The sequence below is a fragment of the Antedon bifida genome, chromosome 4 (assembly GCF_963402885.1).
Source record: "Antedon bifida chromosome 4, ecAntBifi1.1, whole genome shotgun sequence".
In the NCBI taxonomy this organism is placed as follows: domain Eukaryota; kingdom Metazoa; phylum Echinodermata; class Crinoidea; order Comatulida; family Antedonidae; genus Antedon; species Antedon bifida.
Genome location: NC_136229.1, coordinates 6,017,388 through 6,045,034, shown reverse-complemented (window position 1 = coordinate 6,045,034; position 27,647 = coordinate 6,017,388). Strand labels below are relative to the sequence as shown.

Sequence of the window (27,647 nt, the reverse complement as noted above, 5' to 3'; positions counted from 1 at the left end):
ACTGCAAGGTGCACTAGAAGCAACTGATTGGGACTGCTTTAAAAACAATTGTAACTCCATACATGATTTGACACAAACAGTAAGCGACTATATCTATTTCTATAGCGAATTATTTATCCTTACAAAAGTAATTAAATTGCACAGTATTAATAAACCGTGGATAACAAACAGAGTTCGTGCAGTAATAATAAGAAAAAAATGCTTTCAACAACAATGAAACTGAACGCTTAAAAGACATTAAGAAGGAACTAAAAAAAGTAATTAAACAAGAAAAAAACAAATACAAATCAAAAATCGAAAGCCAGTTCGCGAATAATAATATGAAGAATGTATGGGAAGGTATGAGACTTATGAGCGGTTTCAGAAATGCTAGCAAAGATTTTACAAGTTTGCCACAAATGTCCACTGAGTATGCTAATGAGCTTAATGTATTTTTTAATCGATTCGATGATGCGTATGATTTTACAAACGAGAGAGCTATCCGAATCAACTGATAAACTGCTTGGAAGATGATGTAACTTTTGAAATCACAGAAAATAATGTGAGAAAAAAGTTTAAGAAATTAGATAAATCGAAATCAGCAGGCCCTGATAAAATTTCACCCCGTATTCTAAATTCATGTGCAGATCAGCTATGTAGTATCTTAGTGTTCAATCTAGAATATGTGTTTAGTCACTGAAGCTATCCCCTCCCTCTGGAAGATGTCATGCATCGTTCCCGTCCCTAAACGCAAACCTGTTAAATGCCTAAAGCGTGGTTCCCGATGTAATACATTAATGTAAGGTACAACAAAAACCTATACATGTAGTCTGGCTTTGTTAAAGCACGTATTTCTGCTCTTTGACTACCACTATTACACCAGCTAGGTGTATCTACCAACAGTAAGGATTATCGGTTTTTATGTTAACTAACCTCTCACTGTAACCGTAAACATACATGTATTGTTGTTTTTGGAGGCGTCGGTAGCCGTAAATGTAAAATTGTGTATACCAATATTCAGATCAGTTGGAAAAACCGTATTGGGATCGGGCGAAATGGTTAGAGTATCCCAAGACGTGTCTACAGCAGAAATGTTGAATGATGCTGTCGAAAAACTGCTATTGGTAAACAAAATGTTGTCAGAAGGACAATATATTGTAGGAGCTTCGGTATCTAGAAAATAGACAAAAAATATAAAACACTTTCATTTCGAAAAATAAAAAATCAAATCAAAACCGTATAAACGTGCGCATGTTGTCAATGAAATGAGCAGAATCAGGTTCCTGGAAATCATTTCATGTTTACTCGACTAAAACATGTACAATACCAACTTCCTACTAACCTGTTAGCAATATCGAAACTGGAATAAGACAGGCATCTCCGTTTCCCGACGAGTCTGTAGCGTAAAAGACGAAGGCGGTGTCTTGAAGTACAAGAGTTGGAAATATTTCGTAAGGATCAGGATTGATTGTCGGTACATCTCCTGAGTTATCATATGCATTGATTGACATTGACAAATCCACCACAGGATCTGCCGGGATATACCATAGAATATCGTAGCTTGAAGGGCATATCAACACCGGTGGTTCTATGTCTGTTAATAGAAGAATTGTACAAAAGTAAAGTGTTATACGATTGAGAATAGACGTCGTTTGGTAATCTCACATAAGTTGGGTTCGGATACACACGCTACCAAACATGTCTTTTTAAACGACTGTCAAGAATGACAATATAAAAAACACCGTCTGAAATTGAGGCTTTTTTTTGCCACCATGGAAGGTCCAAATTTACCAACACAAAACAATATATTTACCGGTAAATTATTTATTCTATATAAATTTATAATAAGTAGGCCTACATATTATGTACTCACCTATAACTGTTACTGTAAATGTACACGATATCTCGTTGGAGTTATCATCAAATGCGTAAAACGTAACTAATGTTTGTCCAATTATAAGGTGAGCTGGAAAATACGATGTTGGATCAGGTCGGATTTCAGACAGTGAAGTTGTAATGTTACGTGAATAATCAACCAGAGCCGTATTCACTCCCTTGTCCGTGGGCAGGGTGACGTTGGCTGGACACGTGAGCATTAAGGATTGGTCCACGTCTATGGATGATGATTTAAAGAATTTATGGAAGTTATCATCTGAATGCTTAGGCCTACTATATTAATGTAATGTAATGATATAAATTCATAATTGAAAAAGCAACCTTAATATCACAATCCGATTGAGTTCAACAATTTGCCCCAGAAAAGTCCAGATGTTTTAATGTCCATTAGGCATAATAATTTGTCCCCCAAAGAAAACAGTTGATTTGACCTATAATCTTTCTCATCGTAAAACTATTAGAGATTGACAGTTTTAAGCAGAGATTTGACAGGGGCAATTCGTCATTGTAACCCCACAGATATAATTAATTATTCCCTCCAAAATGTAACTGGACAAACTTAGGACCAATGGTTAAGCCCAGAGATGATGTAATGACATATGCTAATAAACAGAAGCCTATATACCCCAAAGTTTCAGAAGAGCCCAGACACACCTCACAGACACTTCTTGGAGCACACACCTTACCGACACTTCCTCAGAAGCACATCTACAGCCACACCTCACTTACAGCATCATTTATACTTTTTTCCTGTTTCTTTTTTATCGTATTATCCTGTATCATTCCTGAATTTAGTGTATTAGGCCTATACCGTATTACTGAATAATCAACTGTGATATTTCAATCAACCAAGCGAGTAGATTCTTTAATACAGTAAAACCTCACACATTATTACACTAAATAACTAAACACGTGTTTATAGAAAAGGCAACATTCCCGTTTGTTCATGATTCTCGGTGCTGTATCTCCACATAATACAATATATGCCCAGTATTTTTCAATCACTGTACTCTAGAAAAAAAAAAGTAGTGTATACTACTATCAGCACGTCGTTTGTAATACTAGGTTGAACAATAAACTAGACCTTTGCTATTCTAATCTAAAGAACGCTTACATGTCTACAAAGTTGCCAGGATTGTGAGACCATGACCTGGTTATGTTACAACCAAGATACACCCCGCTCCACAAGACGAGCAAACCCAACAAAATCACCGTAAAGAGATGGACAAACGACGCGATGCTACAACTGCAAGGTGCACTAGAAGCAACTGATTGGGACTGTTTTAAAAACAATTGTAACTCCATACATGATTTGACACAAACAGTAAGCGACTATATCTATTTCTGTAGCGAATTAGTTATCCTTACAAAAGTAATTCAAGTGCACAGTATTAATAAACCGTGGATAACAAACAGAGTTTGTGCAGTAATAATAAGAAAAAAATGCTTTCAACAACAATGAAACTGAACGCTTAAAAGACATTAAGAAGGAACTAAAAAAAGTAATTAAATCAAAAATCGAAAGCCAGTTCGCGAATAATAATATGAAGAATGTATGGGAAGGTATGAGACTTATGAGCGGTTTCAGAAATGCTAGCAAAGATTTTACAAGTTTTCCACAATTGTCCACTGAGTATGTTAATGAGCTTAATGTATTTTTTAATCGATTCGATGATGCGTATGATTTTACAAACGAGAGAGCTATCCGAATCAACTGATAAACTGCTTGGAAGATGATGGAACTTTTGTAATCACAGAAAATAATGTTAGAAAAAAGTTTAAGAAATTAAATAAATCGAAATCAGCAGGCCCTGATAAAATTTCATCCCGTATTCTAAATTCATGTGCAGATCAGCTATGTAGTATCTTAGTGTTCAATCTAGAATATCTGTTTAGTCACTGAAGCTATCCCCTCCCTCTGGAAGATGTCATGCATCGTTCCCGTCCCTAAACGCAAACCTGTTAAATGCCTAAAGCGTGGTTCCCACTAGAACGCAACGCAACGACGTATCGACGCAACATTGCTGTAAAAATGTGCCGCGTGTCTTTATTGCACTTTCTTTGATTTTATGTCGTACACAGTTAGTTTGTTAGACTTGTTTCTCAGACCTTTTCAGACCTTATTTTCTCAAATACGGGAGGACCTCAAGGGACAGTGTGGGCTTCTTTTATTTACTATATTTATACAGATCCACCTGAATTCACTGAATGGATCTCTTCTGAAATACAAGGCTGAGATTGCGAGATTTATTAAATATTGTAAGAACAATTTTCTATAAATAAATGTAAGTAAAACGTAGGAAATGATAATTGATTTCCGGAAAAAGAAAGAGCATCATGAACCAATATCTATACTAGACGATAATGTCGAAGTGGTTTGTACCTTTAAATATTTAGGCATCACATTTAACAATACACTGACCTGGTCAGATCATATTGACACCCTGATAAAAAAAAATGAATAGCAGACTATATTGTCTGCAGTGTCTGGTCGTATTGTATAACAGCGTGGGGCGGTAATGTCGAGAAAGGAGATAAAAGTAGAATTGACAGAATGGGAGGGAAGGTAGAGAGGATGGTCGGTCAGGGCCGGAGGTAGGTTGATGATGTCTATCACGACTGCGCCTTCCAGTCACGAAAGATGAAAGTCATCCTCTTTTCGAGAGAATAAACTGGTAGAGTGGTATGGTATAAAGTGGTAGATATCGTCTGCCGGCCTCCCGCACTGAACGATATCTTCTCTCCTTCCTACCACAAGCCATTAAACTTTTTAACAAAAATTACAAACGATGAAAATTATAAGTGAAATATACTGTTATAGTTCTGCATTTTATTGTTTTATTTTTACAATATGTTTTATTGTAATGTAATTGCAATTGTTGTTCTGTAATTTTTAATGCAAGCAATGGAATTTCCAGAAATGGATGAGAATAAAGTTCGAATCTTGAATCTTGTATCATAGGAATATGTTTGGTAATACAGTATCTCATTTGTATCACATGTGATGCCTGTATTATGTAAGGTTATGTTAAGGGTTATGTTATGGTATGAAACTATGATAGGTATATTCCTATGATACCGGAGAAATCTAGATAAAGTACCGATAAAAAGTATAAAAAGAAATGTTTCCAAAATATTTTGTAATCGGTCTAATCCATAAAAGTCCACCTATCAACGTACGTAATATTATACGATTTCAGACGTGCTACACTTCGATCATTAGGCCTATAAGAAAGGAGATCTTATGAAGAATTTATTAGAAAATTATTTAAAAAAAACAGGCAGACATACATAAAGACAAATAAACGACCAAGAGTGCATTGTGTGGTGATAACTATTAAATGGCATGATAGTGCGGTACACTTTTTTGCTACGTTGAAGAACTATACCGTAACAATTTTCTCCAGGGCTTCCAATATCACATAATTCAAACCTAGAGGTTGGATCTGTTGTATAACACCATGCAGTTGGTGCGTTATCGGGGTTACGGCAGTGGTTGTGACTGCCTAAACCCGTATCAGGATAATTGCTTTTTTGTATGCCCATGGGGTGACTGTGATGTCCAAAGTTGGCACGTTTTCCCAGTTACGGTGATATTGACTGAGCCTCGATAATCAACAGCATCTGTCATTCTATAGCATTCTGGAAATACGGCCACATAGTATGTTAATGCGTTGACAGTAGTCAGGGGCGGATTCAAGGCGTGGCCCAAAAATTTCACAAATTGTAATACAAAGATAGGATAAGTTCATCAATTCATTTCACTACTTCTGAGGGCTATCCTGTTTAAAATCTTTACGTTAATTGTCTAACAGTTTTCTGTTGTTTCTATTAAACGTGTTATACTACATTTTTAAAATCATCAATACATTTGAATATTAATCTTTGACCTCCTGTTTATAGCATATTGCTTGTAATCTTGCTCTTATACTTTTGTCTTGTATATTTTTTTGGACCAAATAAATGAATGAATGAATGAGCCTACCTGTCTCGTCACATTGCGCTCCCGTGAACCCTTTAAAGCATTCGCACTTAAAGCCATAATGGACATCCGGTATCGATATGATTATACACACACCGTTATCACCACAATAAGAACTTGGACAAGACGAGTTACGATCTTTAATAAAATAAGTACGGGAAAATAAGTACAGTATTAGAGTGCTAAGGGTAAATCCAAGGCTGAGATGAGAAAGTTTAGGTGCCCGGAAACGCTTAAACATCTCCTGGTCGAGATAAAATTGATAATGTATAATATGAAATAAAAAGCTACACACCGTGGTTAGGGCTAAGAAATGAAACATTAATTTAACAATATTGTTGATTTCTACTTCGAAAACTACATTCTTATTAGAAGTTTCGGGGGTGCAAATAGAAGCGAATGTACCAATGGATCAGATGTAAAATACATTTCTTAATTCTCGGGAATTACAAACAAATTGACTATTTGTGATATACAGGATTAACAGCCAATCACACAACCACAGAAAGAAATATACATAAAGCATACGACTAATTAAGAATATTGATCTTCATCAACATTACATTGGTACGTCACAACATTATCTGTAAAGACTCGGTAGTCATTGGTTACATTTTCTTTTCATTTGAAAGATAGATTACTTTTGTTTGTTTCAGCATTTGGGGACAAAAAAAGTAAATAAAATATCTCCTGGTCGAGATAAAATTGATAATGTATAATATGAAATAAAAAGCTACACACCGTGGTTAGGGCTAAGAAATGAAACATTAATTTAACAATATTGTTGATTTCTACTTCGAAAACTACATTCTTATTAGAAGTTTCGGGGGTGCAAATAGAAGCGAATGTACCAATGGATCAGATGTAAAATACATTTCTTAATTCTCGGGACTTACAAACAAATTGACTATTTGTGATATACAGGATTAACAGCCAATCACACAACCACAGAAAGAAATATACATAAAGCATACGACTAATTAAGAATATTGATCTTCATCAACATTACATTGGTACGTCACAACATTATCTGTAAAGACTCGGTAGTCATTGGTTACATTTTCTTTTCATTTGAAAGATAGATTACTTTTGTTTGTTTCAGCATTTGGGGACAAAAAAAGTAAATACAATAAACTAACAATATAGCTCACTTGTGACTATGGCAATACACCGATTAGGAAGGTTTGGTATTAGTCTAAATAATGAATCCGTATGTATACATTGGGAGAGATTGATGATGATTAAAAAAAGTAATATCCAGGAAACATTATACAAACCAGTTTTAACTGGATTAAACACCTTTGTTTGAGAACATATTATTATACATTATTAATAACCACAGTAAGACGAATGGTTTGTATAATGAAGACAACCTTAATTGCTTTTATTAATTTTTATTTATTTGTTGTTATTGTTACTCAAACGCATGGGATAAGGAAATTTAAAAGTATATTTACACGCTCTTTCTCTTTTTTAATACCAACCAAAAGTTTTGAAATTATACTTGTCAGTCTTCTTGTTTCTATATTGCCTTTTACAGTATATTTTATTATAGTTATGATGCCTTCTCAAAACGTGATCTACTGTAACCGCCATTAGGCCTAGAATAAAATGATATTTGTATTCAAAAAGCCTAAATTATATAAAAAAAGCTTGATAGTTACCACTTTCACAGATGTAACCTACTAAGCTGAAATCACTGCTGAACGGTTGATCTACAACAATATCATAAAAAGATCCAGTTTCTGGAATTGCTAAACATCCAGCACGTTCATCATCTGATACATTTGGCTCAGGAGACGGAAAATGAGCAAAACCTACATCCATTTTTTCCCCTGTTTCCCACATCCAGTTTTCAGGATTGTGCCGATCTGATCCCGGTGGGCGCGATAATCCAACTGCGTATACGCGAGAGGGACACTTTGAACCAATTGATTTGATAAGTACATCATGTATTTCATTAACCGTTTCAAAAGATGCTAGATAACCACCGGATAACTCGCAAAGACTCTTTACATTTTGCCATGTTTTTGTTGTCGAAATTTCTGTTGCAAGGTACCGTGATGAGCCAATTTCAATTTCGCAGCCTAAAACACAACATTAAATTTTACAAATTTAACAATCATTACAAAAAAAGAGTAATGTGTTGGTATTACTTTTCACGTTACACCCTCCTCATAGTATGTTATATTGCATTATTAATGCATAGTAGGTTATTCGGCCTAGTACTAATTTCATTCCAGCATAAAAAGCATACATGGCCTAATACGTCTATTTACAAATTTAGATAATCAAATCAAATGTGAAAAATGTGGATCATGCACTTACTTCACAAGGGGACAAATCACATTTCCAAAAAGCACATTTAAACTGAAGATCACAACTTACCATAAGATCCCACAACTAGCAACATTATTAGGAAGGTAAATTGCAACATCTTGATTGTCTATAGGCTATGCAACACTAAGCGCGCTCAGAAACTTGGCGAAATACTTCAAGAAAAATGCAGAGAGCAACATGTAGAGGGCGTGCTATTTTTCAACGTTTTAGAGTTTTCTTCAGTATAATATATGAAATATTAAAACAAATTTTCAGGCCAATATGAATATTCAGGACTGTACATTTGGACGTTATGGTTCAAATAAACGTACTTACAAACATACAAATTAATATTATGCTTGTACTATGTTTAGGCCTACATCAAGGGGGTAAAACACTAGTTTCTGTATTGCTAATACTAATAGATAATTCGTGGGAACCAGACAAAATCATTTGTTTCTTGTTGGGCGAAGGTGATTTTATGAAGATCCTGAATTTAGGTTAGGCAAATTGGACAGCAAAAACATCCTAAGGAATATAAGATTGTCATCAGTATTAGTTAATGCCATACAGTATTTTCAAATTCAAATTCAAAAACAACATTTATTTACTTCCTTTTAGATTTAAACAATAATATAGACAAATGACAATAAATTGGGGGGGGGGGGGAAGGGGTGAGGAGGAAGACGGCAGGATCCCAGAAAGATACAGGATCCTGAGTTGGGTCTGCCTTGGACACAAAACGAAAGAACAAAGACAAGCGGGACACGGGACAGGACAAATCATCACTAGTTTAACAAAAAGTGTGATGTGCCCAACTATTGTCGTCACATCATCGTCATTTTTTTCACATAAGGTTTGATAGTGTAGACAGAGCTTTAGAGATACATTCAGAAGAGTGTCCCCTTGAAATAGTGGTTTTGGCCGTGTTATGTTAATTTACAATTTGTTTGCACTTGTCCACACACGTTGTTGTTGACTGCTCTCATTTAGCAACGCGTAATGATTGTCAATTGTTGCTACTGCAACAGGAAATTTGATCAGATAAATTTTGAAAATAGTTGTTGTAAGGTAGAACCCTTCACATTAACGTATTCTGAATTCCGTACAAAATGCACATGTGTTCAAATAACATAAATAAGCTACCAAACCAAACCGGGCTAAGTGTAAACGGAGCTTTATACTTACATAATCCCACGCAGAAACAAATAATATAGATAAAATATAATTTTAAAAAATAAGCGCCTGATTAAGTCAGTCCATCACTATTTGTACCAATCATAATTACTGTCTGTAAAGACCTCAATCAACACACTATAATTACAAACATGTTGACTTTCTTTTCTTTTACAAAAAGATCAATGATATGGTAACTTTTTACATACCGATACAAACAATAGATACAGGAGATTGTACTACTAATTAACTAAAAATAATCAACTGTTATTGTATGTAGCTATGGCAATAAACACATACACATCCATTATAACACACTTAGTACTTACAAACAAATAACGAATGATATATTTTTAGAAATGAATATTTTGAGAAATTAATATGGTCAGTTACGCTTTATAGAAAAAATAAAAATGTATGCAATTTCTTTATTTTTTAAATATATAATTCTAACACATTCCACACTTGTTCTCAATGCACAATACTTGCGCTAATCAAATAATTAGTTATAATTAGTACGGTAATGTAAAACAAGGGCATATACATTGCTGCAGTCGCGTGCTCAAATTTGAGTGTTTACCGACCGACCGACATTTGCACGCGACTAAAAATACATTAACAATGGGTAGTCTCTAAAATACCTCGACTTACAGTTTTTCAAGTTTCAACTAGTGTTACAAAATCAGCTAAAACGAATTTTTTGACATAAAACAAATCTTACTCACCATCATATTCACATATATACCCTTTTTTATGCACTTTGTTTAGCTTTGAGTTAGCTTTAACATCATAAATGAAACCATTTTCTAAATCAATTTTTCACCCTGCATACGTATCACTGCTTAAACTAGGTTCAGACACTGCAAATGGTGTAATTATATAGTTAGCCTTCTCCAGATTCCCATATCCAGTTCACTATCACGTACGGCTGCAAGCCTGCTTGTCGCGATAGTCCAATTGCATATGTACCTCTTCTGCAATTTGTCTTAATAAATTCAAGTACGAAATCTACTTCGTCAGATTTTGTAAGACTTGCTAGCTTGCCGCCAGACGATCCACAGCTACGTCTTGCTTCGAACCAAGTTAAGTCTACTTCAAGGATTACTTTGTATGATGATGAATTTACCTCTAATTCGTAGTCTGAAACAGTCATGAGATTTGTTGTAGAGCTACGTATGCACGTATGGTCTTTGACATAAAGCATTTCATTCTTGTTGACATTATAACATTCTACCACTGAGGTTTTATACCAATACGAAAATCACAGAACCGTTTGTACAAAAATACACGAAGATGCCTTGCGTCATATAAATGTGTGTTAGGACTTGCTTTGAACTATTCCATCTTTTTTGTTTTAGGGAGTTCTGCACACAAAGGTTTGTAGTAGTCTATACATGAAAGGAATGTTACCAGTATATAATAATATGGTTAATGTAACGACCGACCAATACGTCTGATCAAGGAAGAGTGAAATTAGTGGTATAATAAAAAAAGCATACAAACTCACTTGATTCAACATTGACAACTTGCAACACTCAACAAAGTTGAAAAGTATATTCTTCATTTCTGACGTATACCAAAAACATGATACAGATAGTTACAGCAGACGATGAGGCACGTAAAATTATGCATTTCAGAATACTACTACTATGTGTAGGCAATTTCTTTTAGGCCTAATGAATTGTCAGTCGCACGATTACAACAAGACCATAATCACCTAATCTATCTGTGTTGGCGTTCTTTACTTCTCTAATTAACTTAACTGAACATCTCTTTTTTATTGAAAATGCCGTTTCTATGACTATAAAAACGACTTACTGCTCGCTCGTCGGTACGAGGTAGAGTGAATCAAACACAAAGGTTGCTGAAATCAGTTGTGCGCAGCAATTGCTAATCATGCAGACATGTTAATTGCTCATGTTGCTCACATAAAACTTCATTTAAAATTGTCGTGACTCGAGTCACAATTCTACAAAATAACGACTATCAGCTAAATTCATCCGTACTTTATTACAATACATCTGGCCTGTTACAAATAGCATACATACATTGGTCTCCCTGGCTCGCAATGAACACGAGATGTTCAGCTGCTGGCTAGTCTAGTAAGGATAGACCAAAGGCGGGTTGTTTATCCATGTCCAGGGCGCGATTTTTTTTTTCGTACATAAGTTGGGGATACCTCATGAAACGTCACAAAATAAACATGAATCATTCATTAATCATATCCATAAGATGTGACGTAAAAATAATGATCTAACTACAATTCACTAATGCAAGCGTTTTCCGCGAGCCGTCTGTGCAGTCGAATGGATTGGACTACAGACTTTGTATGTATAGAGTTCGATTTCCATGAGCAACTTCTTTAACTTTATAGCAAGAGGGATATTATTTTGAGGGTTAGGTTAAGTTATATTTAGGAAGTAGGTCGGCTATCTTTCATATAAAGAGTGATGAGACAATTCTAATTTCGCAGCCTAAAAAAATAATAATTAAATTTGACCAGTTTAAAAATATTACAGAAAGAAAGTAGGTATGTTGGTATTAATTACACCCCCTCCTTTTCTCAGTCACATTGAGAAGTATATTGCATTATTAATGTATAATAGGCAATTTGGTGTAGTACTAATACCATTCTAGCATAAAATGCATGTCCGATTATACACCTACAAGTTTGCAAGGAAAATGAATTTGACTCAACTCAACTCAAATTCATACATTTTATGATGCAAACATACACATCTACTATTCGTTACAAATAATATAATAATGTAAAGTACTGCATAAATTGGTATAGATTGAAATAAAAAAATATCACTAAAATATACCTGAACAACCAAGAACCTCAAATCTTAAACAAATGCCATTAACCCAAGCTGTTGGGTGAATACGAATGTAACGAGCATTCACTGGTTTTGGAAACAGATTAGGAACTTGAGAATTACGATTTGTGTTTCCAACAAATTCCTGAAAATAGAAAAATAAATACAAAAGTAATTTAAAATTTAAATAAAACACACAATTTTAATGAAAACAACTGCTTATAAATTATGCTTAATTTGAAGACGATCATACAAATTATAATGCACTTATGTTTTTGGTTATTAGCCTTGGTATTATTTTACCTTTTAAAAGCAACTCCCGGTAGGAAAAATTGCAACATGTTTTAAAAATAGCCACTAGCCTAATTCCATTCTAAATTACATATATTTGAATAATTGACAATGGAGACATGGAGTCGTTAAAATAAATAAGAGAAACTCACCATAGTAGTATCATTGGCTTCAATAATGTCTTTAAAGTTGTTACCATCGATACTGTACAACACTTCAAAAGCCGTAACCCATTGGTCATATGTCCAATTACGTCCTTGTGTAATCACTCCAGTCACCCATTTTAGAGAACCAATATCAGCTTGTATCCATTGGTTTTGATCATATGATCTTGCAGACCAAGCACCAATATTACCCTTCTTTGGTGTTGTATTAAGTCTACCATATTCAGGTCCGTGTCGTGCATCATATTCAGTCGATGCTGTAAGTGCAATTGTTCCTTCTTCTACTCCCAAAGGATCCGTACAGAACTTTGTTTTAACTAATTGTACCATAGTTAAATAGAAATGCATGTTATCTTAAACATTAATAATAGCAATATATTCACATAGTTAACTGTAAAGGTCTCCAACATAAAAGAGTTTAAATGTTCACATAAACATTTGCCTAAGTGATTTACCTGTAAAATCGAGGTTTGTCCATAAAAAAAGATTTATGTATTTATAGTCATAATATGTTACAATTGGGTTATTTACCTGTGCAGCCAAGAATTTCAAACCTCATACTAATGTGGTTGTTCCAAGTCATTGGATGGATTCTAATAAATCGTGCATGTATTTCAAACGGAAATAGATTGGTAACTTCTGTATCTTTATCTGTATTGCCAACAAACACCTACAAATAAACAACAATATCCAATAAAATTCTACTAATCATACAAATCATTTTAAGCGCATTCTTCATTGGTAAACTATCTGTCTTACTTACCTTCGATGTTCCAACAGTGGTCTTTATTGTCTGCCAGTTAGAACCGTCCATGCCATGCAAGACTTCATATGACTTAACCCATTGATCATAATCTCCATTACGCCCTTGGGTTACTACACCAGTCACTACTTTCACTTCATTAAGATCAACTTGAATACACTGATTAAGATCATTGGTTTTGGCTGCCCATGCACCAATGCCATCATTATCAGGTTCAATATTCAATCTACCACGATGAGCACCGTGTTTTGCACTGAATTCACTTGAAACACGGATGTTTTCCGATGGAATTTCTGATGATTCTATGCCAAGTTTTGAACCAGTGCAATTAGACACTGCTGAAAAGATCAATGGGAATATGCAACAAAAAAGAGAAACACTTTTACTTTACATTTAAACTGAAAGTCAAAACTTACCATAATATCCCACAACTAGCAAAATTATTGGGCCTATGCAACACTAAGCGCGCCCAGAAACTTGGCAACATACTTAAAGCAATGCAGAGCGCAACATGCAGAGGATGTGCTATTTTTAAACATTTCGAAAATCAGAGAACCGTTCGTACAAAAATACACGAAGATGCTTCGCGTCATAGAAATGTGTGTTAGGCCTTGCTTTGAACTATTCCATCTTTTATATGTTTATACGAAGTTGTGCACACAAGGGTTTGTAGTAGTCTATACATGAAAGGAATGTTACCGGTATATAATAATATGGTTAATGCTAGAAGTAACGACCGACCAATACGTCTGATCAAGAAAGAGTGAAATTACAGTGTAATGTCACTCTTCCGTGGTATATTAAAAAAAATACATACAAACTCACTTGATTCAACATTGAAAATTTGCAACACCACAATGAAGTTGAAAATTATGTTCTTCATTTCTGACGTATACCAAAAACATGATACAGATAGTTACAGCAGACGACGAGGCACTGAACGTTTGTCGTAAAATCTCAGAATACTACTGCGCATTTGTATGCCTATTGTATGACACATATTATAAGTACGTGTTTTTTTTTTATTGAACTGTCAGTCGCATGATTACAATATACTTAACATAATCACCACTCTATCTGTGTTAGCGTTCTTCACTTCTCCAGTTTACTTTTTTTAAACATTTCTTCTTTGTTATAAAATGCCGTTTCTTTACACATAGTTGATAATACGACGTATAATTTCCCATTCTTTCTATAGAATATAAAGAACTGGACTATAAAAACGACTTACTGCTCGCTCGTCGGTACGAGGTAGAGTGAATCAAACACAAGGGTTGCTGAAATCAGTTGTGCGCAGCAATTGCTAATCATGCAGACATGTTAATTGTTCATGTTGCTCACATAAAGCTTCATTTTTTTTAAATTCAGTATATTACACAGAGGCGCCCTACAAGATGGAACCACCTTAGCTTCAAGACGCCTCAGATTAACAAATACAACATTTTAAAACAAAAAAACTTCATTTCAAATTGTCGTGACTCGAGTCACAATTCTACAAAATAACGACTATCAGCTAAATTCATCCGTACTTTATTACAATTACATCTGGCCTGTTACAAATAGCATGCATACACTGGTCTCCCTGGCTCGCAATAAACACGAGATATTCAGCAGCTGGCTAGTCTAGTAAGGATAGACCAAAGGCGGGTTGTTTATTATCCATGTCCAGGGCGCGATATTTTTTTTCGTACATGAGTTGGGGATACCTCATGAAACGTCACAAAATAAACATGAATAATTCATTAATCATATCCATAAGATGTGACGTAAGAATAATGATCTAACTACAATTCACTAATGCAAGCGTTTTCCGAGCCGTCTGTGTAATCGAGTGGATTAGACTACAGACGTTGTATGTCGATGTATAGAGTTCGATTCCCATTATCAACTTCTTTTACTTTATTGTAAGAGAGATATTATTTTGAGGGTTAGGTAAAGTTATATTTAGGAAGTAGTTTGGCTATCTTTCACATAAGGAGTACCCAACTTATGTACGAAAAAAAATAGCGTCCAGGCCCACAGCAAGAACAATGTTCAATTTGTTCAAACGGGGATAATTAAAACCAGCCGTGCTATATCTTGCGACAAATGTGAACGTTGAACCCACATAAATAATTCACAGCATTCTCTATTAATCGATCAGGAGGATTCCATCTACGAATGTAAAAAAAATGTTTATATTTACACATGCCGTTCATGCAATAGAGAATGGGTGATATTCGAAATGACGACGATGATCATGATACATCCCAATCCACTGAAAATTATCCAAGTCCTACATTTAACTATGACTGTTGGTATGCGTTTCTATCTTAGCACGGCGAGCTCAGTTATTGCCTTGTTATAACTATGGTTGTTACAATCATAAATGTTTACATTGTGTACATTTCGTAAATTGTAGCGCATTCCAAAACAAGCGGTTTTGGCGCTTACAGATATAACGGTTATTTTATTCTATTTCAATTATAATTTTATTTTTTTCATTGTTTAAACGATTTTCTCAATTCGTTGCTGAAATAGTAACAAACGTTTATTTGTATTTGTTTTCTTTTGAGCACGGCCTTATTGATAACAAAAGTTATACTTCACTTTTAAGTGTTCATCTATAAATACAGCTTTATATATGATTTTTACTATTATTACTCTATGGTACCATATTAAAGTTATAATACAAATAAATGACTTTTTTCTTATAAACATGCTAGGCCTTATTTTCACTCCTCATGGTCATTTCTGCCGTCTGTGAAGTACCGGTAGTGACCTGGTTATTCAGGAAACGTTTCTGAAAACACTCCTTTACCTAAAGAAATGCAAAAATAAATCATAAGAGTGATGGTGGACAGTAAAGTCAATAGCGGGAAATTGTAACATGTAGGCCTACACTACGTAAAGTAAAACAATCTCAATAAAGTATGCTAAGTGCTGTGTTCCACGTAAGAGAGGGAGTGGTGATTAGGAGAGTTAGAAAATGAAGTAGAAGCAAGTCTACACGGTAAACTTTACTCAACCTTTGTTTGCAAACCTAACACTCAGTTTGCCGGTGTTTGGAGATGGAGTCATTTTATCCATCTAAGAGGAGGATCGCATAAGCGCAAGGACTGTTATTTGATACACTTAGTTCATAAAACTCTAGTTTCTGCAAAAAAAAACTTAGTATCTGCAAATTAATTTTCTGTGGTTTGGTCTGTAGTTACTGGTGGTATACACACAGCACACGTTGGAAAACTTTTGTTTTCAAAGTCCAATTTTGCAAACTAAAGTTTGATAGTGTAGGAGGCTTTAGAAAGTAAGAAAACATTACAATATAAAAGTAAATTAAGATTATAATATAAAAAGATATAAGCAATAAAGCATGAATACCTAATCGAAGTATCGAAGAAAAATATACGAAGATAAATTAGCACCATGTTATATAAATAAACTAAGCAAGAAAGTGGTAACTAATATATACCTACTATATTAGTAATCGAAATATGTCAGGAAACATGTAAAATTCCGCTAAACATAAGATTTCTTTTTTTGTGTAAATAAGTGGTCCAAAACTGGGATTCTGGTTTGGATTGCCCAAACGTTTAATGGAGTGGTCATTGACCATATATCTATCTGTGGTTTCAATTTGATAAAGATCTTGCAATAACTTTTTGAGTACGGTAACCTTGCTAATAAACAGACCAACAAACACATCCGATCGACTACATAACCTCCTTGGCGGAGGTAATAAAGGAATTAAGTAAGCAAGACTCAAGTAACATCACCGGTAATATAATTAAAGAAGTATAAACGAAAAAGTGAATTAGTCAACAAGTGAGTATGTAAGAAATAAGACGCAAACAAAATAAAGCGATGAAAGAAAAGTTACTATAGTAAGTAGATAAATAAGCGAAATCATACCTCGTTATCAAAAACGCAATACATCAAAAATATGAATATTCCTTGGCAGCCGTTTAACACGTTGAATACATATTCAATAAATGTTGCATCAGAACCAACAGCGAATGGTCCAATAAGCCATGCTGTGCCCATTAGTGGCAGCAGCATAAATGTACCACGGGTAGCTTTCCTATGGTGAACACAATTATTATAAATGCATAATTTTAAAAATAAATTCCATTACAAAACCATTAATAACTGATAAAAATCGCAGTTGATCGCACTAGAAATATCGAGAGCCAGACTGGTCCGCCTTTGACGAACATATACTTTCTTATTTTGAATATGCTTTGTTTTAAAAACCATTACCGACCGCAAAACAAATTTGCCAATAAAAGAAGGGTTAACAAATGAAAACCAAACAGATTAAAGATCTTTGTGCCTAAACTGACTATTACTGAAGTTTAACAAAATATTATATTTAGCTAAAAATCAATAAGCTACTTCTGAAAGGAGCGTTAAAAAAAATTGCGTTACTTCTCAATCTACAAGAAGGGAGATTGGAAAAAAGACATTTAACAAGAATACAATGAATTAATTGTTTACGTATGTGTAGCTATATAGTCGTTAGCATTGAACGTTGAATTAAAATAAAAATTAAGAAAATTCTATACTTTAGGCGACATTTAGAAAAAGTTTAAAGAAAAAACCTACCTTAGCTGAGTCAATTTTTTCTTTTCACCTGTTCCCTTTCCTACCATATTTCCGGATCGATCGTATATTGTTTTCAAAACAATGCACATAATACCAGTGTTGATCTGAGGGATATTTATGAAAAAAAAAATAGTTTGGGAGATCACGAATTGTTTGCAATATCTACTTTTGTAGTATTCTTGTTTTGCTTTGAAACCGAAACTGCTTAATAGATGCTGCATAGCATTGCGTTATTTTGGTGTTACATTTAGGCCTACAATTTTGTACTCACAATGCGTTTTTAAAGTCATTGATAAGACAAGCAAAGGTAGAATAAATAACACCCATTTTGGTAATCTATTAATGATTCCTATTTTAACAAATTGGATCGAAATTATGATTGTTCGATATGAAACAGTACGATGCACGCTGCAATTAAACACCACGCAAATGTACAACGCCGATTGTTATTAAACATTTATGAAGCTCTGTAGTTACTGATGTCTTGCAACGCTAATAAAAAACCAACAAAAGTTATTGAAACAGCTAATATATGGTGTTTTAGGAGAAAAACCAGTGGGATGGTACGATTTAAGGTGTGTTTTTGGAATGGATAAAATAAGACCATCCGTTTCAGCGGAGCGAAGACCGTCTCGTGTTTGGACGCATTATTATTGTCTTTTGGGATTTAAAAACAAAAATTCGTTGGCTTTATTTCGTACAAGAACTACTTTTTACCGTAACTATACAAATTGCAGGTGCAACAAATGTCCATATCATGCCAGTCTCTTGACTAAGCCAGCAACTGAAATAGCAAGAGAGATATTAATGTTACTAATTTTGATTAGGCGTACTATTATAGTAGGCTTAGTATACAACAATAAATGTTTATGAGTGCAATGGTACAAATAATTTTGGTTGAAATAGAACATTTCATCTTTCTCCGAATGAAATGATTTGTACCATTGCACGAATATAAAAGATGTGTTTTATAACACCTACTTTTGACGAGATGCTAAGCCAAGGTCTAAACTATTAGATAAGGCAGCACTCCAATTTGGACGCAGAACGTCAACAACCTACGCTTAGTTCCTTTATAAAGAACGCACATTTTATAACTTCTTTTTTTTAACTTACATGTGCTGGACATCGTAAACAGATGCAAATCCGGCAGAAGACACGGTAACAATAGTGATCGGCACACCATAGCAAAAAAACAGATAATATCTAAGCCTGTTATATTTGGTGTAAGACGACGTTGAAACCATAAAGAAGAGGTATACGGCCTCACCACACATCCAAGCGAAGGTATTCAGAGAGGTTAAATGAAGAACAAAGCTTATTAAACGACAGAACATCTGCAAAATAACCACAGCAGTTTAGGCTACAATCAAACCATTTATAATCTCATTCTTTCCTAATATCAAAATTGCATTATGAGATCTTGATGAAAATTAACATTTACACGTACGATGTCAACTTTATCTGACATATTTTCAGCAAGGAATCTGCTAAAGTAAGATAGATATTGCTGAATGATGGCAGACATATAGTCTGGGTTCCAGACGGAGTTTTGACTTAATATTAATAAAAAGATAAATATAGGCCTATGGCGTTTCATACGTATACTACTATTTCAGACAAACATCGAAAAGCCTCGAAATAACTACAGACTTGAAGAAAGTCTAGCAGACATAAAACAAAGAACCTAGTTATGTCATGTTAACACATTGTGCGCATGCGCATTCTCATAATCGATGTTTAGTCGAGAGCACATACCTGGTTTTCTGTCTTGTTTATCCCAAAGATAAACAGAGTCTGCATCAGGATCATGTTCAATACTAAGTTCTTATGAATGGAGTTGCGCAGTAACTTCCAGAGTTTACTAAATGAGTAAATACATGTTTAAATTAGCATGTGTGGTAGTATCACCTAACATTAAATAACTAGGTTCCCATTTAATTACCACTAGCATTAACACTTACCGTAACTTAAATACAAGTAGAATTTTCAAGAAAAATCATAATTCGTAAAAAGAATTTCAATGTTTTGTGATATTTCCATTTTTGCAATACATTATTTCAAAAATATATTTTTCAAGGAATTTACTTCCTGTTGGTTCAATTAATAAATAATTTATTTTCAATAATTACCGTTATGTTACTACGGAATGATTTAGGTTCATTTAAATACGGACATAGCTTTTAATTTTCTACATAATTGCAAGGCATTTGGCGGTTTTCGTAAGTTATTTCAAGGAATTACAGAGCAAAACTTACTAAAAATAAATCGGTATAATTGCACAGTTTATAATAATGACACACAAGGTATATTGTATCCAGAGAGGTAATAATGTTTACATATCAGGTTCACCAAACGAGCAGGCAGTCACACTGTTGGCCTACTCAAAGATTTTACCTGAATGGTTTTTGGTAAACTCCTAGCCTATTAAAACATTCACAACTTACGAGAATGAGCAGTAAACGACTAGAGAAACAATCAATCCGACAAGCGATACAGAAACACAAACTGTTGACATGACGCTCAATGTTTTGTTTTCGTCAACCACAGCATCATCTTGAACCTAAAGAAAAGTATACATTCTGTTTTCCCCATTTATTTGAACATTTCAACAAACTTTCATATAGTGTGTAAGTTTAGAAAGATATTCTATTTTAATTGGCGTATAAAAGGATTCCGAAAATAAGGAATGTGAGGTATGGGTGTATTGAATACTTCTACGGATTTTCTCTTTCTAATTATAGGCTCGCACTGTATACAATGTAGTGAATTAACTCTGACCAAGTGACCAGGAGGAACTGGTTCGGCTCGTACGGCGAGCGTTGGATATTGGGATGATAATAATTCCATGAAGCAGTAACCGAGCCGAGCGTTGATAGTCTGATGGAGCCCCTTGAGCAGTGCCCATTAAAATATGTCGAAAAGGCTAAAAACGCCATAACAGTCACTTTTGTACACGCATTCGATGATGGAATATAATCACATACCTCATCTGTAGTAACCTTCATTAATACACAGAAACTCGTCAAGTGTTCTGAGTCGCATGATATTTCATTTTGCGAGTGATTTCTCGTACCAACACCTTCATCGCTCCAAGCCCTTTCATACATGATTAGTTAAAAGTCAAGTTAAAACAACAGAACACGCCATGGTTTAACACAAAATACTTTGTTAAAACAAATATGACAGTCCTGTCTTTGTGTATAACATGGAAAATATATATTTATTATATGTTAATATGTTATAGTAAAGCTAATTCACAGAAAACAAATTCTATGCTGTATGAAGTATAGAGAAAATGTGTATGCAAATACTGTAAAAAAAACGATGAACATAGAAAATAGAATGAGAAAAGAGAAAACGAATATAATGGTAGATAACAAGAGATATTAGTTAGAAACTGATGGTGTACTAACCCTATTTTATTTACGCTGTATAGTTTATGCATATGAGAATAAATGTGGGACACCCCCCACCAAAGAGGAAAAAAAAGTTCTCATTGGCATAAAAATGACGAATAGAGATGAAAAACTGTGCAAGCAAATAGATAAATCGGAAGCCCGTTACATTGTCTATTAAGTAACATGTTAGATTGGAAGAAAAAAATACTGAAAATACTGTCATTTCACTTACATTTTCATTTCATCAAAGAACAAACACACGGGAACCTTTTTCTGAAGCTTGGTTTCATTGTGTTCAACCTAACAAAATAATGATCAGTTTAGTTTGGATACAAATTTAGAGTATATAGTAATAAGTGTGTGTCAGAGGCTAGGACCTTGTATACACATGCCACTAAGCATCCGAGTTAGAGAACTCAAAAAGTCAGTTTCTTCATGAAGTTACTGCCAACCGACTTTAAGCCTCCCAGTAGTCGCATACAAGGACGTACGCACAAGATAAGTCCTCGTTGGAACCAGGGCAATCTAACAACAAGACACTGCGCTCACCTTGCCAAGATATGAACTCGTAACAGACCTTTGATCTTATGTCTGGCTGCTGCGACAAATACCAAACAGTACTGTACACTATGTACATATTCTCCGCGGCGCGCGATGCCTGATCGTGATCGTGATCGTGTCGCAGCCACATATAAACGCTTTGATCTCCTGAGCTCAGCATTCTGTTATTAGATTTTCTTGTTGGAACTAATCTTTAATAACTTACAAGATCCTCAAAAAAGCTGTAACGTAATGTTGCGTTGAGGTATTTCAAAGTTGCCATATCGTAAATACTGCATGAGAATATATTTTTAGTCAGGTACCGAAATTCGACGTTCTTGTCACTGCTAAACAAATAAAAACAACGTAACGTCAGAAGTGTTTCACCAAATAATAAGATTTATACTAAATACTGTACTATACAAATTATTTATTTATGTACCTTTTGCACGACTGCGGCGTAATATTAACCTGTCATACGGGTAATTTTGTAGGTGCTGTATATCAATTCACAAGAATAATGTATTACATATTGGATAGCAAAAATAGTACATACGTTTTTGTGAGTTCAACTCTTTCGTTCACAAAATCGCTACTTCTGTTTTCTGAGTAAGCAGTGTAGGATGCAATAACTAAAACATCACCTAAAGTAAAAAAAACAATAGTCAATTTACTACTAGTTTACAGAAAATACTTTGATACTTACAACAAGTAACTAACTACTCGCAATTACTAACTAACAATTCGCAATCCATAATCCAAACACTAACCTACCCTCACCCCACCCACACACACACACACTAAAAAACGTTTTCAGTAGTAGTTTCTATACATATTTCAATTATCTACACCAACAAGGCCGTGCTTAAATTTGAGTTAGTGTTTACCGACCAACCGACCGACCGACCGACATAGTGAGCTGCAGAATCGCCTTGCACGCGACTAAAAACGAGTCGAGTCATTACAACTTACAGAAAGAAACTTAGCTACAAGAACAAATATACAATTTCTTTATAGTTCAGGTGATTTAAATTATGGAAAGGAAAGAAGCAATACTATTATAGAAAATATGAAAAAATATCAAATATCATTTGCGCAGTTTACGAGTTTTCAACCGATCCAAGTTGCAAAACTTTCTTATTTTAAATATCGTTTGTGTGATGGTAAAAACTTACCTGTGAATGTACTTGCTTGGTTTGGTTGTAGTTGGAGTCCAAATTCCACCCTACTGTCACCTAATTCTACGCTGGTATTAATCGTGCCACTCTCATTTATACGTTGTACTTTTGTCAAACCAACTAAAGTTAAAAGAAAGGAGAGAGTGTGAGGAGGAGAGATAGAGATTTTGGAGAGTTTATTTAGAACAAGTTTATTGAATACAATTAGGCCTACCGGTATGTTATTGACTTTAATATTACAGCTGCAGCTGCAGGAACTGTCATCAAAGAGGACATACTAACCGAAATTACTTTCATAGTATACTTCTTCATTTGATTCCATTTCATATATCTGTGCCAGAATATCATCTTCGAATTCTTTTATTTTATTAATAACTTGAAATATTCCCTGTAAGATAAAAGTGTTGCTTATTGTAGAATTAATATTAACAGAAATGAAAATATTACACTCTTTAGTGAAGTAATACTGGAGTGGAGTTGTGGCTTGGTGGTTATTATGCTTGGCTACCAATCTAAGGGTCCTGGGTTCAAGTCCTGTCATATGTCAGGATTTTTTCACATGACAATTCCAACCACACTCTCAAAGACTTGTAATAAGTCTTTGTTTATGTAGAGCATCTTGTGTATATGTTTCTCGTGTGAACAGGAGAGCCACCTTTGAGAGAAGGACAGTGATTGAGTTCACTTGTGGTAATCCTTGGCAATTTGCCTAAAATTGAATTTAAAAAAAATAAAATAAAAATAATTGAAGTACAGTATACTATTGTATTTATTTTACACACATACATTGCAAACAAATACAAATAGGCCTACTATTATTCACAGACCCTGAGCATTTACTGTTAAAACCAAGTTCGCTTAAGTTTGAGTGAGGCCTACTACCACAACAAAATTCGTTCGACCCAGTTGAGCAGCCAGGCCTACTGTAAATACCAACCTCGTTAGCCACAGTCGTCGCCATACTGTAAAGATCAACCTCAGCATCGTCTGTGCTTCCTTAAAAAAAACGTTGGTTACGAATGAAGTTAATTATTTTTTATCACGATTATGGTAAGTGGTTTCTTCTTGGTCCTAATGAAATAAGATCATTTAAGTGAATGGCAGGTACCGGTTAGACGGAAATACATGTTTCTAATGATGACTTATTAGTCGTTCAATCTTAGAGAAATAATCTTCATTATTTCCCAAGACTCGTTTACTTTCAGGCCTAACATTTGTATTTTATTCATTCATGTCAAGTACACTTGTAACTTTATAGCGCAATCAATAATTCATTTATTGATTATGCTGTACAGTTACAACTTTAATAGTTGACAGAAATGTTACTTTAATGTATAGTTGTAATCAAATTAGAAACAATGCTTACAACAACCATTGTGATTGTAAATTGTTCAATAATAATAATATGAAAAAGAATTAAGAAGGAACGCATTATTATAACAGTATGCTACAATAATAATGGATGGAAAATCGTTTTTGTTGGTAGAACAAAATAAAATGTACATAAAATATGTAAACAAATTCAAGATTCAAAGACTGTACATGCATCAAAATACACTTTTAAAAAGAGATAACAACAGAGAAAAGAACAAACTATTTCTGGCCAAAAACGGAATGCATTGGTCTAAATAAGCAGGCGGGTAGCTGATCCGAAATGGAAAAACTTGCTTCGATGCTGTATGGAGAAGACACGCGCTAAGAATTACGAGTTTGCTTCCGAGTTATACTCGAGTTTTTGAAATGTTTATTAACTACTTAACTAACATGGAATTTTTAAGACAACTTAAACACATTTCGACTTACAAATACAAATTACACAGTAATGTATAGGAAAGAATTGAATTTAACCTTCATGATTATTCCACTGTATTGAATTGTATCCGTATCTTAACTTTGAAAAAACTATTTAAAACCATGTTTCTATGTGTGTTTGACCTCATTGCTAAAATAATGATGTTTCATGGCTTGATATAAAACTGACGTATAACTGGAGTTATATCTATCTATTAATCTTTGGTTACCTTTTGAGTGCAGTTTTGTATTTTTTTATATGCGATGTTTTATGTTCAACTTATGAGTTTTTTTTAAAATTTATTTTTATAATGAATTGCGATAATAAAGTTCAAGACAAAATGACGTAAAACTTGACGTAAAACTTGTTCAGAATTTGTTGACTTAAAAACATATAAACATATAAACAATTAAAAAATATCAATATCACCAGGGAAGAGTGTAATTTGTCTCTTCTCTGCTATCACTATCACCATTCAACAAGTTTCTTTCTATGAATTGCACAAAAGGTAAAAGCTCTATAAAGTGACATTAAAACGACCAAAAAGTGGATAAAAAGTTATCGATTTCCGGTACGCTAGGGTAGATTTGTCTAACCTACTGTATTTTATCTTGTAAATAACGACACACAATGGCATGGTAGTTACCAATTTCATAGACCCAACCTGTAGCAAATTTACCACCACCACCACGTAGCATGTCTTCAGAAAGGTCACATTTATATCCACCGTCAAACTTGAGTTTACATACAATATAAGGCCCCGCTTCGTTTGGAAATCCAGGAAACATCCAGTGTGTTTCCAGAATTTCTCCCGTTTCCCACGGCCAGTTGTTGAGGTCACTCAGATTCAAGTCATCTTCTCGTAACAATCCGATGAGATAAAGACCGAGATGACAGTTTGATTGGAGATGAGAAAGTATGAAGTTGAATTCTTCCACCGTTGTAATACTTGCCAGACGAGGTGATTCGGTTCGATCGTTTTGCAATGAAATCGATGGTGGAATACCAGTAACATAATATGATGACTCCTCGTTTTTGAACAAAACATGACAATCTAGAAAAAATATTCAGACATTTATTATCCTTATCCTGGATTGATAATATGCAGAATGTTACTTTTCTGTTTACCATTTTATAAAAGAAAAGAGGATAACTTACAGGATTCAGCTTTTACTATTGCCAAAAGCAACAAGAATTGCCACAAAATGACCTGCTGCTTATGCATGTTGACATCAACTGATAAAACAGCAGAATTTGGCTGGTAGTAACTTCCCACAGTTCCCATAAACATTGTGCTGGCGAAACTAATTCAACCAATCACACGCGAAAACTCTTTTACTGCATGAAAGCAATGGCCTGTGATTGGTGTTTTACACACACATGTATACAGAAAATGAAATATTATTCGTTTTTTCTTCTTCAGTTATTCAAACAAATTATACCACTGCAGTAACAATAACAGTCACTCTAAATTGTAATATTATACAATACGATATCATTAAAAAAACTTTATTTGATTAATTAACCAATTATTTTTATTAAATAAGTACTGTTATTAAATAAGCACCGCTATCTGGGGACAGTTAGGTGTACAAGAGTGTACAATTTCAATATTTGGGAACATTGTGATTATACTTTTTTGTTTAAATCAATATGTACAAAATGTGTAAACATGTAATTAACCAACAACTTTCATCATCATCATCTAAAAATACACCGCCATCTTACATTACATGTTATACTCAATTGATTAATACTGTGAAGTTTTGTTCGGCGACAATTTACGGTTAATCTAGATAGGTAGGCCTACCGTATAAAATGAATATAGATAAATGTAAGAAAAGAAAGAACCATCTATAGTACTGTATTGTTTAGTAAAAGATACAATATAATATAAAATAAATACAACAATAAACACTAAACCAAAACTGTTTCTACTTTTCCTAAAACGCATGTAGTATTACCAGAAAATGTGATCCCTGTGGTGATTCCAGAATAAGCAGATGAGCATGGGGTAATAGGCTGGTTGTAATCTATCATAAGAAAAAATATAGATAATTTCATTCTTATTTTCTGGTGATAAAAAGAGAGATAAATGCAGAACAGAAGTAGTGGTCACGTGTTAAGAATCAAGAAACTGACCCGATGTAATCTTTTCTGTTTACTGTTTTTATTTTCAATTTAAATAAATCGTCTAAATCAACAATCTACAATTCAATAATAATATTTCTTATTTCAGGCAATACAAAACAGTCACGTGGTGTAAATGTGACCAATCACAACTGGTTTCTACTGAATGTAGAGTTTTTATAGTAAATAAAAAAAAAATTCTTACGTTTTTCACAAACAGCTATCGCTTCATATTCACAATTTATTTTATTCCATTTTCCAGATGACGTTATTACAGTGCAGTGAGTTCCTCCAACGTCTGGTTCTTCAGTATTCGGGTCTACTATTAACCATGATATAATAATTACATTACTTTAAAAAAATAGAAAACCCGTTTTTCTTTTTATTTTAATTTAGTTTCTTTTATTAGCATATTCAATAAGGCAAGATGGAAATACTACATCGGTTTATATTACCCATTTTCTTTTCTTAAAAGAGGAAATGCGATGTATATCAACGATAATATAAGTTGACGATTCGGACAAAAAGAATGACGTACTATTGTATCTTAATTAAACAGATACAGTAATATTTCTTGAAAATCGATAAATCAAGTACAAAACCTAATTACTAACATTAACAAATTTGACAGGT

At 34.0% G+C, this 27,647-nt stretch overlaps 2 protein-coding genes across 2 annotated transcripts in view; both read right to left on the bottom strand.

The window, feature by feature from the left end:
- Positions 1-237: 237 nt before the first annotated feature.
- LOC144841460 (lactadherin-like) lies at positions 238-14,272 on the bottom strand. The gene is made up of 9 exons (XM_078697791.1): positions 14,215-14,272; positions 13,390-13,727; positions 13,158-13,296; positions 12,615-12,943; positions 12,178-12,316; positions 1,853-2,092; positions 1,322-1,573; positions 913-1,152; positions 238-248 (listed from the first exon to the last, which is right to left on the bottom strand). Exons 1-9 carry the CDS (start codon positions 14,270-14,272, stop codon positions 238-240), a joined length of 1,746 nt encoding a protein of 581 aa, XP_078553917.1.
- A 1,625-nt stretch (positions 14,273-15,897) lies between these two features.
- The window catches only part of LOC144841287 (uncharacterized), a 31,817-nt gene continuing 20,067 nt past the window's right edge, over positions 15,898-27,647 (bottom strand). Inside the window, exons 10-23 of the mRNA XM_078697563.1 lie at positions 24,030-24,088; positions 23,375-23,480; positions 23,090-23,212; positions 22,471-22,558; positions 22,141-22,261; positions 21,607-21,674; positions 20,961-21,072; positions 20,421-20,536; positions 19,732-19,837; positions 19,090-19,310; positions 18,691-18,757; positions 17,974-18,077; positions 17,281-17,449; positions 15,898-16,189 (exon numbers count right to left, since the gene is read on the bottom strand). Coding sequence (XP_078553689.1) covers positions 16,091-16,189; positions 17,281-17,449; positions 17,974-18,077; positions 18,691-18,757; positions 19,090-19,310; positions 19,732-19,837; positions 20,421-20,536; positions 20,961-21,072; positions 21,607-21,674; positions 22,141-22,261; positions 22,471-22,558; positions 23,090-23,212; positions 23,375-23,480; positions 24,030-24,088 — 1,559 coding nt within the window. The 3' untranslated portion in view covers positions 15,898-16,090. The remainder of the gene's footprint in view (positions 16,190-17,280; positions 17,450-17,973; positions 18,078-18,690; positions 18,758-19,089; positions 19,311-19,731; positions 19,838-20,420; positions 20,537-20,960; positions 21,073-21,606; positions 21,675-22,140; positions 22,262-22,470; positions 22,559-23,089; positions 23,213-23,374; positions 23,481-24,029; positions 24,089-27,647) is intronic.

Bases quoted from the DNA above. Each gene is read 5' to 3' on its own strand.
- LOC144841460 (XM_078697791.1), bottom strand. From the start codon at position 14,272: ATGAAGAACATAATTTTCAACTTCATTGTGGTGTTGCAAATTTTCAAT. The intron at 13,297-13,389 runs GTAAGTAAGACA...GTTTATTTGTAG, and splicing joins CCACTGTTGGAACATCGAAG to GTGTTTGTTGGCAATACAGA. The intron at 2,093-12,177 runs GTATATTTTAGT...CATCATCCATAG, and splicing joins TGAGGTTCTTGGTTGTTCAG to ACGTGGACCAATCCTTAATG.